We start from the raw sequence: 17,398 nt of genomic DNA, 5'->3' as shown, positions 1-17,398 counted from the left end.
TTCCTGTTCTTAGTAAAATTACTGATTTTGGGGATAGTTTTCTCCTCTTTGGGGTTCTCTGTAACGAGCTAGTTAGCTCAATAATTATCCAACTGTAACGAGATGGATGGTCGATAATATTCCAACTGTAACGAGGTGGATGCTCGATAATATTCCAACTTTAACGAGAGGGATGGCTCGATAATATTCCAACTGTAACGAGGTGGATGCTCGATAATATTCCAACTGTAACGAGGTGGATGCTCGATAATATTCCAACTGTAACGAGGTGGATGGCTCGATAATATTCCAACTGTAACGAGGTGGATGCTCGATAATATTCCAACTGTAACGAGGTGGATGCTCGATAATATTCCAACTGTAACGAGGTGGATGCTCGAAAATATTCCAACTGTAACGAGGTGGATGCTCGATTATATTCCAACTGTAACGAGGTGGATGCTCGATAATATTCCAACTGTAACGAGGTGGATGCTCGATAATATTCCAACTGTAACGAGGTGGATGCTCGATAATATTCCAACTGTAACGAGGTGGATGCTCGATAATATTCCAACTGTAACGAGGTGGATGCTCGATAATATTCCAACTGTAACGAGGTGGATGCTCGATAATATTCCAACTGTAACGAGGTGGATGCTCGATAATATTCCAACTGTAACGAGGTGGATGCTCGATAATATTCCAACTGTAACGAGGTGGATGCTCGATAATATTCCAACTGTAACGAGGTGGATGCTCGATAATATTCCATCCGATTCAAAAATAGAAACCTGAAATGGAAAAGCATATATATACGAACCACTTGTGGGGTGGATCGCCCAACAAATCATATAATAAATTCTTTGATTGGCCAATCAAAACACATAATCCACTTATGGGGTGGATACCCAACAAATAAGAATTATGACTCTGACATATTCAAGAAACAAAGTACGCCGAAACTACTACGCGACAAACATATCAAAAACTAAATTGACGTTTATGCACGTCGCGATTATGATTCTGTTCTTTAAAAGAAAGAATTATCGAGGTGAATGACTTAATTCATCCACATGAAAAATAAAGACATTCTCGCCTTCCTTGACAAACTCAGCAGAATTTAAGTTTGTTGCAGTCATTTTAATCATTTATCGAAAACTTGTAACAATTCGATAATTTTGACTGTCGAGGAGATATTGGTCACCATCATCTTTCTGATGTGATAGACTCGGCAAATTCCCTTGCAACACTTCTAAGTTAGTGTCGCTTTGATCGTCTTCAAAATTTTATGTCGCTTTAATATACGACATGACTTTATCAATACTATCACCTGCAAAGCTCGACACCAAACATTAGTATCGATGATGAAGTAAAGAATAAAAGTAAAATTGAGGAACTAGATTGAGTCATTTGGCTTATCCAGATTAGGCTATGATGAGTCCAACGGTAACTTTGGTCATGACTCATAACTAGCAATCCTCCTGCACCTTGTTTCTTGCACCTTTGGAAGAATCTATCAATGTTCAGCCTCAATATTCCTGCAAGATAAAGAGAAACTTGTTTATCACTTGAGGCAATATAAAGCAATAGAGATAAAAGGAGATTGAAGATTTTCTAGATTTCGCTGATGAGTCCACGATGGGTGCAAGTGACGCCCTTTGTCATTCATGACAGCTTTGTATAGCCATTTTGTGACTTCAATGTTCCTGCATCCAAAGAAAAATTCTTAGTTTGAAGGACTGATCTGTGTTGGTCTTGTCTCCATGCTCCTTCCTGCAGTTGGCTTACTCGCTCGCATGTCTTTATATAAGATATTTGATGGAATTTTTGAAGACCCTCCTCAAAATTTGTCCCGGTCTACAATATACAAGAACTCTCATAACTTGCGTTGTTAACTCTGAGGTTGCTCATTCTGGAATTTTGAGGCCCCTCCTCAAAATTCGTCCTAATTTACCTCAATAAGTAACAAATGACATTTGTGGAATTTTTGAGATCATCTCAAAAATTCTGTCCCTGTTGCAAACTAGATTGTCGTAATTTTTGAGATCCATCCAAGCTAATCTCCGTAGAATTTTGGTCTTCTGTTTTGACTTGTTACAGAAGTCCTACTTTTAATGAATTTTTGAGATCCTCTCAAAATTCTGTCCCAGTTTCCATTATGAAGATAAATGGAAATCTTACTGGGTATATAACCGAGCCGTTGTGGCACCTACGTATCCCATTGGAGCAGGAATCAGGTCAAATGTAGTTCAGACCGTAGAATTTTGGTCTTCTGTTTTGACTCGTTAAAGAAGTCCAACTTCCAATGCATTTTTGAGATCCTCTCAAAAATTCTGTCCCAGTTTCCATCATGAAGAGAAACGGAAATCTTACTGGGTATTATGACCGAGCCGTTGCGGCGCCTACGTATCCCATTGGAGCAGGAATCAGGTCAAACATAGTTTCCCTCTCAACGGTTAACCAAAATAGGAAGTTTTGATAATGAAACGACCGAGGCCGACATAGGCCGCCTACGTATCTCATTCTTGAGAATTCAGGTCGAACGTAGTTCCAACTAGAAATGTGCGATACATTTTCAAAATAAAGGTAACAAACTTCATATGCAAAATTTGGCCAATGTTGGGCATTCTTCTTCTCGAATGAATATCTTCAAATGACTCAGTTCGGAATTGACTTGTACTCACACTTGAGCGTCCAATATGTCACCCATTCAGGTGGTTTCCTCAATATTGATCAAGTTGTTGTTGATCATGTTTTGTATCTTGTGCTTCAGAGTTGAACAATCCTCTGTGTCGTGTCCAACGGCTCCTGAATGATAAGCACATCTGTGGTCAGCTCTGTAAAATTTTCCCAAAGGATTGGCTGGTCTTCCTTCTATAGGATGGAGCATGCCCATTGCTTTCAACCTTTCATAAAGTTGAGTTTGAGATTCCCTTAATGGGGTAAATACTTTAGGAGCCTTCCTAAATTTTGGGCGAGGAAGTTTTTCTTGATTGACATTATGGTTTTGATATTTCCTTTGAGAAGCTGACCTCATATGAGTAGCCGTGATCGTACTTACCTCCTCCACTTTTCCTTTTGATCTATCTATATCCGTAATTCTGGTAGATTTTCCATTAGATCGCAATGCGGTAAGTTTGGTGAGCTTTCCAGTCTTGAAACCATCTTTCAAAGCTTTTCCCACTTTGACAATCTCGCCAAACTTTTGTCCCATCATACATAACATTCTTTCATAGTACTCAGGCCCTTGAGTACGAATGAACATTTCGGTGATTTCACGCTCAGACATTGGAGGTTGAACTCTTGCGGCCTCTTTTCTCCAACGAAGAGCATACTCTCGATAATTTTCTATAGACTTCTGTCTGATCTTCTCCAAGTAGTAGCGATCTGGGGCATCTTCTATGTTATGTCCAAATCTTTCCGTGAAATCCTTTGCGAGTGCACTCCAACTTTTCCATTGTTTCAGCTCCTGTGATGTAAGCCACTCCAGAGCTTCTCCATTTAGACTTCGACCGAAGAGACGCATCAACAATGCTTCGTTTTTGCCAACTCCCACGAGTTGATCACAATAAACTTTCAAATGTGCTAGAGGATTTCCTGTTCCGTTAAAAGTGACAAACTTTGGCACTTTGAACCCTTCTGGGAGGTCGAGATTCGGATGGATGCATAAATCCTTATAGCTCAATCCATCGACTTCAGAAATATAGTGCAACTCCTTCATGGCTTTCCTGATCTCTTCTTTCATATTCACCTTGACTACCTCTTATTTTGACTTCCACTCTCTCTCCTGTTCCTTATAACGATCAAGCTCGGAACAGTCGGCATAAGGTTCATTTGAAGTTGGTATTTGGAAAGTAGTCTTCTGAGGTACGGGTGGAACAATGGAGGGATTCTGTGTAGTTTGAGTGGCTTGATAATTTTGGGGGAAATTTTGAGGATCGGTATTTTGGTTTTGAAGATGGGGTAAGGCTTGAGCATTGTTCGTATTTTGGTTTTGAGGATGGGGGAAGGTTTGAGCATTGTTTGTATTTTGGTTTTGAGGGAGATGGAGGATTTGAAGGTTAGTGTTTTGAGGATGATGTGGTGCTTGACACGACGTGGTGGCGTGACGGGGATTGGGGATAGTTGAGTCAATGGTTGGAGGATTTTGAGCGGGATTAGAGAGAAGATTCTGAACCTGTTCCGCGTTCGAGGGAGGAAAGTGGAGTGGAGGTGTTCCGTCTCTTGGAGGGTTGAAGGACGAAATTGGATTGGGCAAATCTCGCATCCTTTGCATTTCGACCCTCATTTCGGTGATTTGTTGCATCAACTGCATAATCAATTCATTTTTATCAGCGACGGCGGGTTGAGCCACGACAACATCATCAATCTCAATCTCCTCATTGTTATCCCCCATTGCTGTCTTTTCCTTTCGCGAATTTGCAGGGAAGGAATCTTTGGAGCCTTAAATCTCGGATGATAAACCAACTTACCAACACAGATCAGTTTTAAATACCTGTCAATGAAAAAACTCAAAAGACCAGTATGTTAATGCCTGAAGGTGGTAAATAATACAAGATATCACATATAGCGTAAACACATAAGAGTTGCTTTATTCGGAGATAAACTTGCTCACCAATATAAAGAAATGGTTAAATAGACAGGAATTTGTCCACTTGACTTTGGTATTTAGTAAATAAAAATGTCGACTTGAGACGAGACAAAATTGACGGTATCTTTCATTACCGTACTTTGATTTTTGATTGAGATGTAACTCCAATTTCCTGGTAAGAGTCGAAAAGACAAAATTTCTCAAAATTCTTTTGATTTGAAATGCTGAATCTTTTCGGCTATTAGAGTAGTATTAAAAAAATGAAGTATTTGGACGCTTCTCTTTTTTTTTTTGGAAACTAAAGACTCGATGAGTATTTGGACGCACTTTTGATAGTGACTTGATATTTATGCTTATGGGTTCTAAAGTATCTGAAGAAGAGTGAGCTAGAATATCTCCGGATAAACAACATATTCACATAAGCAGTTATAACACATAAACAAATATTACGCGTTCTAAACAGATATGTGACCCTTTTGTGCCAAGGGTGGGTCTAGCGATTTAAGGGATGTATACGTCATTTTGAAATATTTCTCGAACACCGTATACATCCTTCAAATTTAAACAGATAAGCATGAACGTCCATTTAGGCCGTGGGCCGTTTTGGACTCAAGGTGGTCTTCTAATGGGCCCGACACTCCTTGGGTGTCGAGTCGTCTTAGGCCAATGCGCTATTTTCGGTTTTGGTTTCGCTCTACCTTAGGCTTTCTAGAGTTGTATTCAAATAGACAGTTACCCGAGTCGGACAAACATCGGGGTGGAGCTATCGAACAACGCCGGATGACCGCATTCCGACTATTTGCTCGATACTCCCAAATGATTTCTTGGGTATATCTGAGAGAAGTCGCGGTAATCCGCGTAACTTCCGTTTCCTAATGCAAACTATTTGCCGTTTGGCGGAAGTTATGCCATGAAATGCAATTTTTGAAAAATAAAGTAATCTAAACAATTAAACAATTAATTACAAGTTAGTCAAATAGAGTTAATCTTAATGTTAGAATCCTCCAAGTCCCCAGCGGAGTCGCCATTTTTGTTTTATCAAAAAATTGATTTTCGAAAAGAGTTTGTTTATTTTTAAGATATTTTTGACTTTTGGGAGTCGCCACTTAATTTATTAAGAAAAATCAAGAAAACTCATTTCCAAAACAACTTAAACAGAAAAAATTGTTTTGAAACATTTTAAAGGTTCGGGATTCCTATTAGTATCTTAGGAAGGTGTTTAAGGCACCTAAGATACTCCGCTAAACACGGTTTTCCGACGATTAACTTATTTGACTATTTTTGTTTTAACTTTGCAAATTTATAAATTGAACCTTTATTCCAAAGTTTATGCGAATTTTCCAATTTTTAGAATATTTTATTGAAGTTAAAACATTAACTCTAAAAGATTTCAAAACTTAAACATCTATTTTTAAAGTTTCAAAATTTTTAAATTTGAGTTTGATAAAACAAAAGACGTTCGATGGGGTTGGAGTTTTCTAACCCTAGACTAACGACATTCGAGTAAAAAGGCGTAAGCAAATAATAAAGAGAGAGGGAGAGAGAGAGAGAGAGAGATTTGGGTCCAAGTTTTCGGGTTCTGTTCGCCTTGACCGAAACTTGGACCCACCCGCTTTTGGAAGCAAACAAAATACTTGAAGTAAAACCATAACCTAACTCAAATATACCATCAATAAGATACCGATGTCATGCTAGAACCGAAATATTATAACACGGAACAAACAGCCAGGAAGGAAAACAAGCCAAAAATTTATCAAAACCCACGAAATCAATGGACAGTGAGGTAAGGTTTTAGCTTTTCCGATCAATCCCAAAACATTAATTAGGCAAAGAAAGCCATGAAACAAGTACTAAATCAAACAAATGAGGCAAAAATATAATCAACATGACAATACCAGTAAGCAAAAACCGATGCCATGGAATTTCTTAAAGAAGTCGAACAAAGAAAAAGCTACAGACGGACCAACAAGCGCGGATGGTAAGAGAGTAAAACAAACATTTGAATCAAAAGCGAAGCCGCGGTTCATGCTGACCACAAGCAGTTCAGACAAAGTCGAAACAACGATCAATCGAGGAGGAGTATAACCCAGACGAGTAAGCAACAGAAACAGTGTCAAAGCAGGGGAACCCATAACAAACATCATATTTCATCCAACATTGAACAAAAGGCGAGTAAAGAGAAAAAGAGAGAGAGAGAAAAAAACATTACCTTCTTCTAAGCAGCGAAATTGGGACGGAAACGAGCAGCGAAAGCGATTCAGCCCACGAAACCTGACGATGGAACACTCCTTCTTCTTCTCCCTCGCTCAAAAAATACAAATTCACACTAGTTTCCAAGAGATTTGAAACGTTCTCTTTCTGAAGAATATACTCAAGAAAAAATCTTATAGTCCTCAACAATATTCTTCTTCGTAACAGAAAACAAGGAAGAAAATCTCTTCTGAAAATCCCTATAATCACTGGCTGGAAATTCTCCGAACTCTCAATTTTTCAACCTTCTCTATGTTAAAATTTCTGCCAATTTTTGTCAAAGAAACGTCCCAACTACGACAAAACCGAAAAGCAACAGAATACTCTCGAATTTTATCTCAACCTTTTGTGATGGAACCCCAAAAAATTCCCAGAAAAATCGTTCCCCCCCCAAGTTTCTAACACTTTGTCTTAAAAATCTATTTTCGAAAATCCAACAAAAATCACTAATGAAGATCAACAACAGCCAACAAAAATCAATAACAGCCAAGTCAAAAGATTTTTCGAGAAAATTTCCCACCCCTAAAATCTCCAACCCCTGGACTGACGAGAACAGGGGTTTAAATAGAAAAAAAATGGTTTTCGAGGGAAGGCGGGCAAAACCCATTTGGCTCATTTCAAATTCGAAATTTTAAAAATCCCCCCCCCACAGAAACGAATTTCCCAACGGATGGGGGCATAGGTGGAGGGTCGAGATCAATCTCTCGTCCTTGGCAGACGATGTGGCTCGATCTTATGTTGCCAAGGATGAGACTCGCCTGGCAAAGCTGAAAACAGAGGTCTGCCATCTGCGAGGCTGCGTACAGAGGGAGTGCAGGTTTCCGTTGTGACTTGTCCACGCGCGATGGGGAAAGGAAAGGAGAGAGGGACGCGTGAAGGTGAGAGAACGTGGGGAGAGACGGGTGAGCCTGGCGTGAGGGAGACGCGAGTTCCGCGTCTGGAATAGGGGTTTTTGGCGTCTTTTTGCTGGGAATTATCATGAGGGGAAGAAGGAAAGGGGAAAAGGGGTGGGACCGAGTCAAGAGTAAAGGGAATCGGGTACTGGGTCGGGTAAAAAAAAGGGCTGGATTAAGGAATGGGCTTGTAGGAATTAAATTGAAGTGATAAAGAGGGTGAAGGAGAGAATTGGGGACGTTTGGGCCTGAAGGGAGCATGGGCTAGGATTTTAATTAAGATGGGGGAAAGGAATTGGTTTAACTTAGAAGATAACCAATTGAACAACGAATTTGGCCAAAATTTAAATAAACAAATTTGTATTAATTAGTCATCGAGCTTCTTTACTTAGTAATATAATTATAAAATAGCAAAAAGTGATTCAAAAGCATAATTATAATCTAAATTAAACTAGTTTCAAAGGCTTGATTGACCCTTGGGATTGAATCTGGCCAGGGGGTGCCCTCGTAAAGACTAAAACCTCGTTATGCCGAAAATAGTAGAGGTGCGACAGCGCTTTGGTAGTGAGTGGAAACTTACTTTCTGTCTGGTTAGTAGGAATTTCTTAATAAAGCATTTAAATATATATTTTGATGGTTTTTTGAATAATCATAAGATATACAAACTATATACATAATTATGTAATATATATATATATATATATACTATCTAAAGTTATGACAAGTAGCATAAAACTAATTAACTTAAATAATTTGGAAACTCACGAAGCTCGACAATTAATTTATACCGATGTGGGTCAAAAATTGGGTGTCAACAATCGCGTGGTTTGGTACTCACCCTTGCTTCTACAAATTTTTGTAGGTTACGAGCCCGGATCTTCGTGATACCTGTCATTCTTTTCATTTCCGAGGCATCTTGTGGAGGGTTGTGAGGTAGCTGCTTGTCATCTCAGCGAACTTTCCTACTCCAGTTTATGACTTTGTTTTTACTTGAAAGACAACTTCATTTTAGACTTCTATTTTTTTTTAATTCAAATGTTTACATTAGAGGCTTGTGCACGTGACAACCTGATTTTGGGGATTGAATTAATATGACTTGGTTTCATAATAGAAATTGTTGTTGGCTTGTCATTTACTTCCGCACTTTGTTAGATTTTGGGTTTTAGGCTGACTTGTCTTGGTGGGATAAGACGAGTGCCATCACACCCATTTTTTGGTCATGACAAAATGGTATCAGAGCCCCAGGTTAATAGGTCTCATGTGTATACAAGCCAAGTCTACGTAGAGTCTCAAGGATCAGTATGGAGACGTCTGTACTTATCTCTGAGAGGCTACGAGGATTACTAGGAAACTTCTTTTTGTTCATTCTTTCTCATCGTGCGTGGTCACCTTCTTTAGTACTGAGTTGTGGTATACTATGTTGGCAGATGACGAGGACTAGAACTAATGTTACTAGTGGTAGAGGGGAGGCACTTCCCGAGGTAGTTGTTGAGGCCCCAGCTAGGGGTAGGGGTAGATCTCGAGCTAGAGGTCGTGCTAGTAGTACGACAGTAGATAGAGGTCATGGACGTGGAGCAGCACCAATGAGAGGTCATGCTAGAGAGGTCTCTACAGAACCTTAGATTGATGGCAGAGAGGACCAGGTTCCTCCAGGTCCTGTAGTCACACCTTTGCTTCAGGATACACTAATGAGGGTGTTAAGTTTGCTAGAGGGCTTTTCTCAGGGTGGTGGGGCAACTACCACACCCCATGACTCTCGTACTAGAGAGGGGGCTCAGACCCAAGAGTAGCAACAAGCTCCAGTTGTTCAGGATGCGGTGGGGCAACTACCAGTAGATCCCGCAGTTCAAAATGATTTTGCACCAGCAGTTGGGGGTCAAGTTGCATCGATGGTTGTTCTGATAGAGGATGAGCAGCGTAGGTATGAGAAATTTCGAAAGATGGACCCACCTCAGTTTCAGGGTGGGAAGAGCGAGGGCGCTCATGAGTTTCTAACTACCTGCCGAGAGTTACTAGAGGTGGTTGGATTAGCTGAGTCACATGGGGTTCGATATGCTATACTCCAGCTTCGTGGACCAGCGAGAGACTGGTGGAGGACTTATTCGGGGGATTTTCCAGTTGGTTCTCCTCCAGTGACTTGGGAGCAGTTTGCTAATGCATTCCAAGATCGTTTTATCCCATTGAGCGTGAGAGAGGAGAGTCGCTTGAGGTTTGAGAGTCTGAGACAGGATGGTTTATCGGTTACAGAGTATGAGGCGTATTTTTTCCAGTTGTCTAGGCATGCGTTGGCCATTATTCCAAATGAGACAGAGAGGATCCACAGATTTGTGAGGGGATTGACTTTCTCTATCAGGTCAGCTGTGTTTCGGGAATCTAGGGAGGGAGCTTCTTTCCAGTCCATTGTGAGCGCCGCCAAAGAGGAAGAATTGATGGAGAGAGAGGAGTTTGGGGACCCTAAAAGGGCCCGTATATCAGGCCAGTTTCATGGTGCCTCATCTGGAGGTTGGGGATCACAGAGAGTGAGTGGTTCTTTTCAGCAGTGGGGACCTATTCATGCATCTATGCCGATATTTGAGGGCGGCCAGACATCTAGGGGTTCTTATAGCCCGAGTCAGAGCTCGTACGGTTCACAACAGCGACCTACAGGGCGAGGAAATTATAGTGGATTTTCAGGGTCCACACAACAGTTCCCAAGTCAGAGATTTTGTTTTACTTGTGGAGATCCCGATCATCTAATGCGGCAGTGTACTTCACAAAGGGGTCGTGGTGGGCCTCGACCTAATTCTTCATTCCAGACTAGACCACCAGCTCCATAGGGTAGAGGTCGTGGCAGAGTTTAGTCAGATAGAGGTGACAGAGTTTCTAGTAGTGGTGTTGCAGCTCAGCAGAGTGGGGGTAGAGGTACCACCCAGGCTGGAGGTAGACGAGGAACCCACTGCTATGCTTTCCCCGGGAGACCTGAGGAGAGATCTCCGATGGTGTTATTACAGGTATCATCCCAGTATGCCATCGACCTGCGTCTGTGTTGTTTGATCCAGGTTCTACATTCTCTTATGCGTCTACGTATTTTGCTGCTAAATTTGATATGATATGCGATAGCATGACTGTACCTATTTGTGTTTCTACACCCGTGGGTAATCCCTTAGTGGTGGATCGATGTATCGATCCTGTCTTGTTTCTTTGGCTTGGTATGACACTTGGGTAGACTTAATCATTCTGGGGATGGTGGACTTTGATGTTATCTTGGGTATGGATTGGCTTTCTCTTTATCATGATGTCCTTGATTGTAATGCTAAGACTGTGACTTTAGCAATGCCTGGTGTTCTGAGGGTTGAGTGGAAGAGTGTTAGTGATTCTTATCTTAGCAAGGTCATCACTTTTATCCGTGCTCAGAGATTGGTGGAGAGGTGGTGTTTGTCTTACTTAGCTTTTATTCGGGATACTAGTGTTGAACTACCTCCCATGGACTCTGTTCCCGTGGTTCAGGAGTTTCCCGATGTATTTCCTTCTGATCTTCCAGGTGTTCCTCCCAATAGGGATATCGACTTTGCTATTGATTTGGAGCCGGGCACTAAGCCTATTTCTATACCTCCATATCGTATGGCCCCAGCAGAGTTGAAAGAATTGAAGGATCAGTAGCAGGATTTATTGAGTAAGGGTTTTATTCGCCCTAGTGTATCACCTTGGGGTGCCCCTGTATTGTTTGTGAAGAAAAAGGATGGGACTATGAGGATGTGTATTGATTACAGACGGTTGAACAAAGTAACAGTGAAGAATAAGTATCCTCTTCCGCGTATTGATGACTTATTTGATCAATTACAGGGAGCATCATTATTCTCTAAGATTGATTTGAGGTCTGGGTATCATCAGTTGAAGATTAGGGCATCAGATATCTATAAGACAACTTTTCAGACCCGGTATGGGCATTATGAGTTTCTAGTGATGTACTTCGGATTGACTAAAGCCCCTGCAGCATTCATGGAGTTGATGAATGGGGTGTTTTGACCATACCTTGATTCTTTTGTGATTGTTTTCATCGATGACATCTTGGTTTACTCTAAGACTGAGGAGGACCATGTCTGACACCTGAGGATTGTACTTCAGAGGTTGAGAGAAGAGAAATTGTATGCCAAGTTCTCAAAGTGTGAGTTCTGGCTTACTTCTGTTACATTCTTGGGACACGTGGTGTCCAAGGAGGGTATTAGAGTAGATCCAGCAAAGATTGAGGCAGTTAGAGGCTGGACGCGACCTACTTCACCTACTGAGATTAGGAGTTTTGTGGGATTGGCAGGCTATTATCGACGATTTGTTCAGAGTTTCTCTACTATTGCAGCTCCATTGACTAGATTGACTCGACATAATGTGAGTTTTCAGTGGTCTGATGAGTGTGAGGAGAGCTTTCAAAAGCTCAAGACTTTGTTGACTTCTGCTCCTGTGTTGACTCTACCTGAGAAGGGTGTAGACTTTACTGTGTACTGTGATGCTTCAGGAGTTTGTTTGGGTGGTGTGTTGATGCAGAAGGGGAAAGTGATTGCTTATGCTTCTAGGCAGTTGAAATCCCATGAGAAGAACTACCCTACTCATGATTTGGAGTTGGCGGTTGTGGTATTTGTACTTAAGTTATGGCATCATTATTTGTATGGGGTGCATTGTGAGATCTTTACTGATCATCGGAGTCTTCAGTATATCTTTAGCTAGAGGGATTTGAACTTGAGGCAACGGAAATGGCTTGAGTTGCTGAAGGACTATGATGTGACCATTCTGTATCATCCAGGAATGGCCAATGTTGTGGCCGATGCTCTGAGTAGGAAGACTCCTAGCATGGGAGTCTTGCAGCGCTTAGTATTTTGGAAAGACCATTGGCTAGAGATGTGCAGATATTAGCTAACAGTCTTGTCTGCTTGCAGATGTCAGAAGAGAGTGATGCGATGATTGCTTTTATTGAGGCTCGGTCTTCTTTAGTCGAGCAAATCCGTGCACACCAGTTTGATGATGAAAAATTATGTCTCTTTCGAGACAAAGTATTGAGAGGGGAAGCTAAGGAGGTTGTCCTTGATTCTGATGGTGTATTGCGGATCGGAGGCGGAATTTGTGTGCCCAGGATAGGCGATTTGATTAGATTGATTCTTGCGGAGGCCCATTATTCTCGGTATTCCATCCATCCGGGAGCGGCGAAGATGTATCATGATCTGAGTCAGCATTATTGGTGGTGTGGAATGAAGAGAGATATTTCAGACTTTGTTTCGAGGTGTTTGACTTGCCAGCAGGTCAAGTGTGAGCACCAGCGGCCCGGGGGTGTATCTCAGAGGATGCCTATTCCTACTTGGAAGTGGGAGCGTATTACTATGGACTTTGTTGTGGGTTTGCCTACCACAGTGGGTGGTTATGACTCTATTTGGGTTGTTGTTGATAGGCTGACCAAGTCTGCCCACTTCATTCCGGTTCGGGTGAAATATACGGCAGAAAAGTTAGTCGAGCTATATATTAGTCAGATTGTTCGACTACATGGAGTTCCTATTTCTATCATATCAGATCGAGGTTCACTGTTTACTTCTCATTTCTGGAAGGCATTACAACATGGTCTGGGTACTTAGTTAGACATGAGTACGGCATTTCACCCTCAAACGGATGGTCAAACTGAGTGGACCATTCAGGTATTGGAAGATATGCTTCGAGCGTGTGTGATCGATTTTGGTGCTAGATGGGATCAACATTTATCGTTAGTGGAGTTTGCCTATAATAACAGTTATCACTCTAGTATCCAGATGGCCCCATTAGAGGCGTTGTATGGAAGACGGTGTAGGTCTCCGATTGATTGGTTTGATTTGGCGGAGATGGACTCTTTGGATACAGACTTGCTTAGAGATGTTATGGAGCAAGTCCGTATGATTCAGTATAGATTATTAACAGCTCAGAGTCGACAGAAGAGTTATGCAGACCGGAGAGTTAGAGCCTTGGTGTTTATGGAGGGTGATCATGTTTGGCTCCAAGTATCACCCATGAAGGGTGTAATGAGGTTCGGAAAGAAGGGCAAGCTAAGCCCTAGATTCGTTGGACCTTTTGAGATTTTAAGCCGAGTGGGAGAGGTGGCCTATAAGTTGGCCTTGCCACCTAGTTTGTCGGTAGTTCATCCTGTTTTCCATGTCTCTATGCTTCGGAAGTATGTTCCGGATGAATCTCATGTGCTTTCACTTGACTTTGTGGAGTTGGGTCCAGAATTGACATTTGAGGAGGAGCCTATAGCTATTTTGGATAGGCAAGTTCGAAAGCTTAGGACCAAACAGATTGCTTCAGTGAAGGTGCAATGGAAGCACCGATCAGTGGGAGAGGCAACTTGGGAGACTGAGTCTGACATGCGTGCCAGATATCCTCAACTTTTTTAAGCTTCAGGTACTTTCTTTACTTTATGTTCGAGGACGAATATGATTCTTAATGACCCGGAAGGTCATTTTTGGAAATTTGAAATATTCATTTAACTAGAGTGAATTAATTGATGGTTAATTAATAAATAACTAACATTTATTTAACTATTTAGTGGGTTATAATTATTTGCCCTAATCAGTTAAAGGAAAAAATATAGAAGAACGAATAGCCTCTCGAAGAGGATTTCGTCACCGCCCAACCGATCCAGTAAAGCAGGTAATTGTGCCTAACTATTGTATTGCATATGGATAGAGATTAAATTGTTATTATTTATGTTGGATTATGTGATAAATTTACAAAGCTTATATATAGATTTCACGTTTTATGACTTAGGGGGAGAAACAAGATAGTTGAAAGTGAAGATTTTATATTATATTATAATTATTAGGTAATCAAAGCATAAACCATAATAAATTGGGAAGTGATGGAATGTCACGACCCAAATCGGGCCGCGACTTGCACCCACACTTACCCTCCTATGTGAGCGAACCAACCAATCTAAACCTTAGCATTTCAATGTACTATCAACATAAAGTAATGCGGAAGACTTAAACTCATTAATAAAAACCAATTCAATAACTATTATTTCCCAAAATCTGGAAGTCATCATCACAAGAACATCTACTTCAAATTACTAATCTAAGAGTTTCTAAGAAGCTAAAAATACATAAAAGCTAGTCCATGCCGGAACTTCAAGGCATCAAGACATGAAGAGGAAGATCCAGTCCAAGCTAGAAGCATTAGCTCACCCTGATATCCAGAGTAATGAAGACTGGCTAGAGTTACTGTTGAGTCGAAGATGACGGCACGTTTGCTGCACTCCACAATTAAACAAGAAGAAAACATAAAAGTAGGGTCAGTACAAAACACGGGTACTGAGTAGATATCATCGGCCAACTCAAAATAGAAAACAGTATATACCAGATAACATCATAAAATCAACTAATATCCTTAGCATGCAGCATTTACAATTATCATAACCCTTGGTTACAACACCAAGCTCATCAATGAAGACTTACGCCTCCTCATCATACTCATTTGGGAATTAGGTTCATTAGATTGAATATATTAACATCTTTCAAGATTCATTATCTTTACTCCTCTCGTGTCGGTACGTGACACTCCGCTCCTCAATATACTATCCTGGTGTTGGAACGTGACACTCCGATCCTCATTCTATCCTGGTGTCGGAACGTGACACCCGATCCATATTCTATCCTGGTACCGGAACGTGGCACCCGATCCATATACTATCCTGGTGTCGGAACGTGACACTCCGATCCTCATTCTATCCTGGTGTCGGAACGTGACACCCGATCCATATTCTATCCTGGTACCAGAACGTGGCACGCGATCCATATTCTATCCTGGTGTCGAAACGTGACACTCCGATCCTCATATTCTATCCTGGTACCGGAACGTGGCACCCGATCCCCTAATCTCACTACTTTCGTTCATCAAGACTTATTTTATACCAAGGGATCATCATTAACAAAGTAGATTAGGGTTTCTTTTCAAGATTTAGGATTCAATAGTTTCATCATGCTTATTTCATCACAATTATATCATCACAACATGCAAACACATAATTAAGCATATAGAAGGGTTTACAACACTACCCAATACATATCATTCGCTATTAAGAGTTTACTACGAATAGTATAAAAACCATAACCTACCTCCACCAAAGACTAGTGATCAAGCAAGAATTTCCCAAAGCCTTGTGTTTTTCCTCTTCGTTCGTCTCTCTCTATCGATTCTCCTTCTCTCTCTTTCTGTTCTTTTCTTTTTCTTATTCAAACTCTCTTTCTTTTACCTTAATTAGTATATAATTAAGAATAAAATATGGCAATAATAACCCACTAATTTACTCAAGGTTACCTCTTTTAACCCCCAAGTAATTAGACTTATTAACATAAACCCACTAACTTTATAATTAAAGTAGGAATAGTTCAAAACGTCCCTTAAAACGTGTAAAGAAATCTGACCCAGACTGGGATTACGCAACCTGTGACGGCCCGTCGTGCCTGCGACGGTCCGTCCTGCAGGTCGTCGCAAGGTTCAGAGACTCAATTTCCACCAAAGAGTCTGTGACAGTCCGTCACGCCCATGACGGTCCATCCTGCCATTCCGTTACGAAGTTCAGAGAGTCGATTTTCAGTACCCAATTTTAGAATTTCTAATTGTTTTGAAACTAGACCCCTCGACGGTCCGTCATGCTCATGACGGTCCGTCGTGGGTTCCGTCGTCTCAGCCTGTTTTTCCAGAAATAAAATCTGCTGCTCAAAACGACTAAACAGGTCGTTACATTAGATACCAATTTATCCATCGTTCGTCCCCGAACGATCACAAGAAGGAAAACAAGGGCGAAAAGGAGTACCTGAATTTGTAAACAGGTGTGGGTATCTTTCTCGCATATCAGCCTCTTTCTCCCAAGTGGCTTCTTTGACTGGTCGATTCTTCCATTGAACTTTGATGGATGCAATCTCCCTTGACCTCAACTTGCGAATTTCTCTATCTAAAATAGCAACAGGCTCCTCCTCATCAAGCAAATCGGAATCCCAACGGATGATGTAGTTTCCATCCCCATGGTATCTTTTCAACATCGACACATGGAATACCGGATGTACTCCAGACAGCCCTGGAGGCAAGGCTAACTCATAAGCCACCTCCCCTACTCGCTTAAGTACTTCAAAGGGACCAATATACCTTGGGCTTAGCTTGCCTCTTTTACCAAACCGCATCACCCCTTTCATTGGCGAAACTTTCAACAAGACTTGTTCACCCTTCATGAACTCTAAGTCTCTAACCTTTCGATCTGCATATTCTTTTTGCCTACTTTGCGCCGCTAGAAGCTTTTCTTGAATAGATTTCACTTTATCTAACGATTCCCTCAGAAGGTCAGTACCCCAAGGTCTAACCTCGAATGCATCAAACCAACCAATGAGGGACCTACATCTCCTACCATACAATGCTTCAAATGGAGCCATATCAATGCTTGAGTGATAGCTATTATTGTATGAAAACTCCGCTAAGGGTAAGAAGTTATCCCAATGGCCACCAAATTCTATCACACACGCACGAAGCATATCCTCCAACACTTGAATCGTTCGCTCAGACTGACCATCGGTCTGAGGATGGAACGCTGTACTAAGGCCCAACATAGTACCCAATTCCGCATGTAATGCTTTCCAAAACTTAGAAGTAAACTGCGTACCTCTATCTGATATGATGGATAGTGGAACCCCATGCAATCGAA

General features: G+C 41.3%; 2 protein-coding genes across 2 annotated transcripts; one reads left to right on the top strand and one right to left on the bottom strand.

The window, feature by feature from the left end:
• Positions 1-2,692: 2,692 nt before the first annotated feature.
• On the bottom strand, positions 2,693-3,727 carry LOC109119318 (uncharacterized). The gene has a single exon (XM_019211880.2). It carries the CDS (start codon positions 3,725-3,727, stop codon positions 2,693-2,695), a length of 1,035 nt encoding a protein of 344 aa, XP_019067425.2.
• A 4,516-nt stretch (positions 3,728-8,243) lies between these two features.
• On the top strand, positions 8,244-13,310 carry LOC138340791 (uncharacterized). The gene is made up of 6 exons (XM_069293016.1): positions 8,244-8,306; positions 9,144-9,320; positions 9,783-10,410; positions 10,597-10,706; positions 12,624-12,990; positions 13,093-13,310. The coding sequence occupies exons 1-6, from the start codon at positions 8,244-8,246 to the stop codon at positions 13,308-13,310; spliced, it is 1,563 nt and encodes a 520-aa protein (XP_069149117.1).
• The last annotated feature ends 4,088 nt before the right edge of the window (positions 13,311-17,398 follow it).

Source organism: Solanum lycopersicum, chromosome 1 (assembly GCF_036512215.1).
Source record: "Solanum lycopersicum chromosome 1, SLM_r2.1".
Lineage (NCBI taxonomy): Eukaryota > Viridiplantae > Streptophyta > Magnoliopsida > Solanales > Solanaceae > Solanum > Solanum lycopersicum.
The sequence above is the reverse complement of the archived record's forward strand: the minus strand, read 5'-3'. Positions and strand labels throughout refer to the sequence as shown.

Coding starts and splice junctions, on each gene's coding strand:
- LOC109119318 (XM_019211880.2), bottom strand. CDS start 3,727: ATGAAAGAAGAGATCAGGAAAGCCATGAAGGAGTTGCACTATATTTCT.
- LOC138340791 (XM_069293016.1), top strand. CDS start 8,244: ATGCCGAAAATAGTAGAGGTGCGACAGCGCTTTGGTAGTGAGTGGAAA. Junction 9,321..9,782: donor TGAGAGGTCATGCTAGAGAG/GTCTCTACAGAA, acceptor GCTATACTCCAG/CTTCGTGGACCAGCGAGAGA. Junction 12,991..13,092: donor GACTTGCCAGCAGGTCAAGT/GTGAGCACCAGC, acceptor TGCCTACCACAG/TGGGTGGTTATGACTCTATT.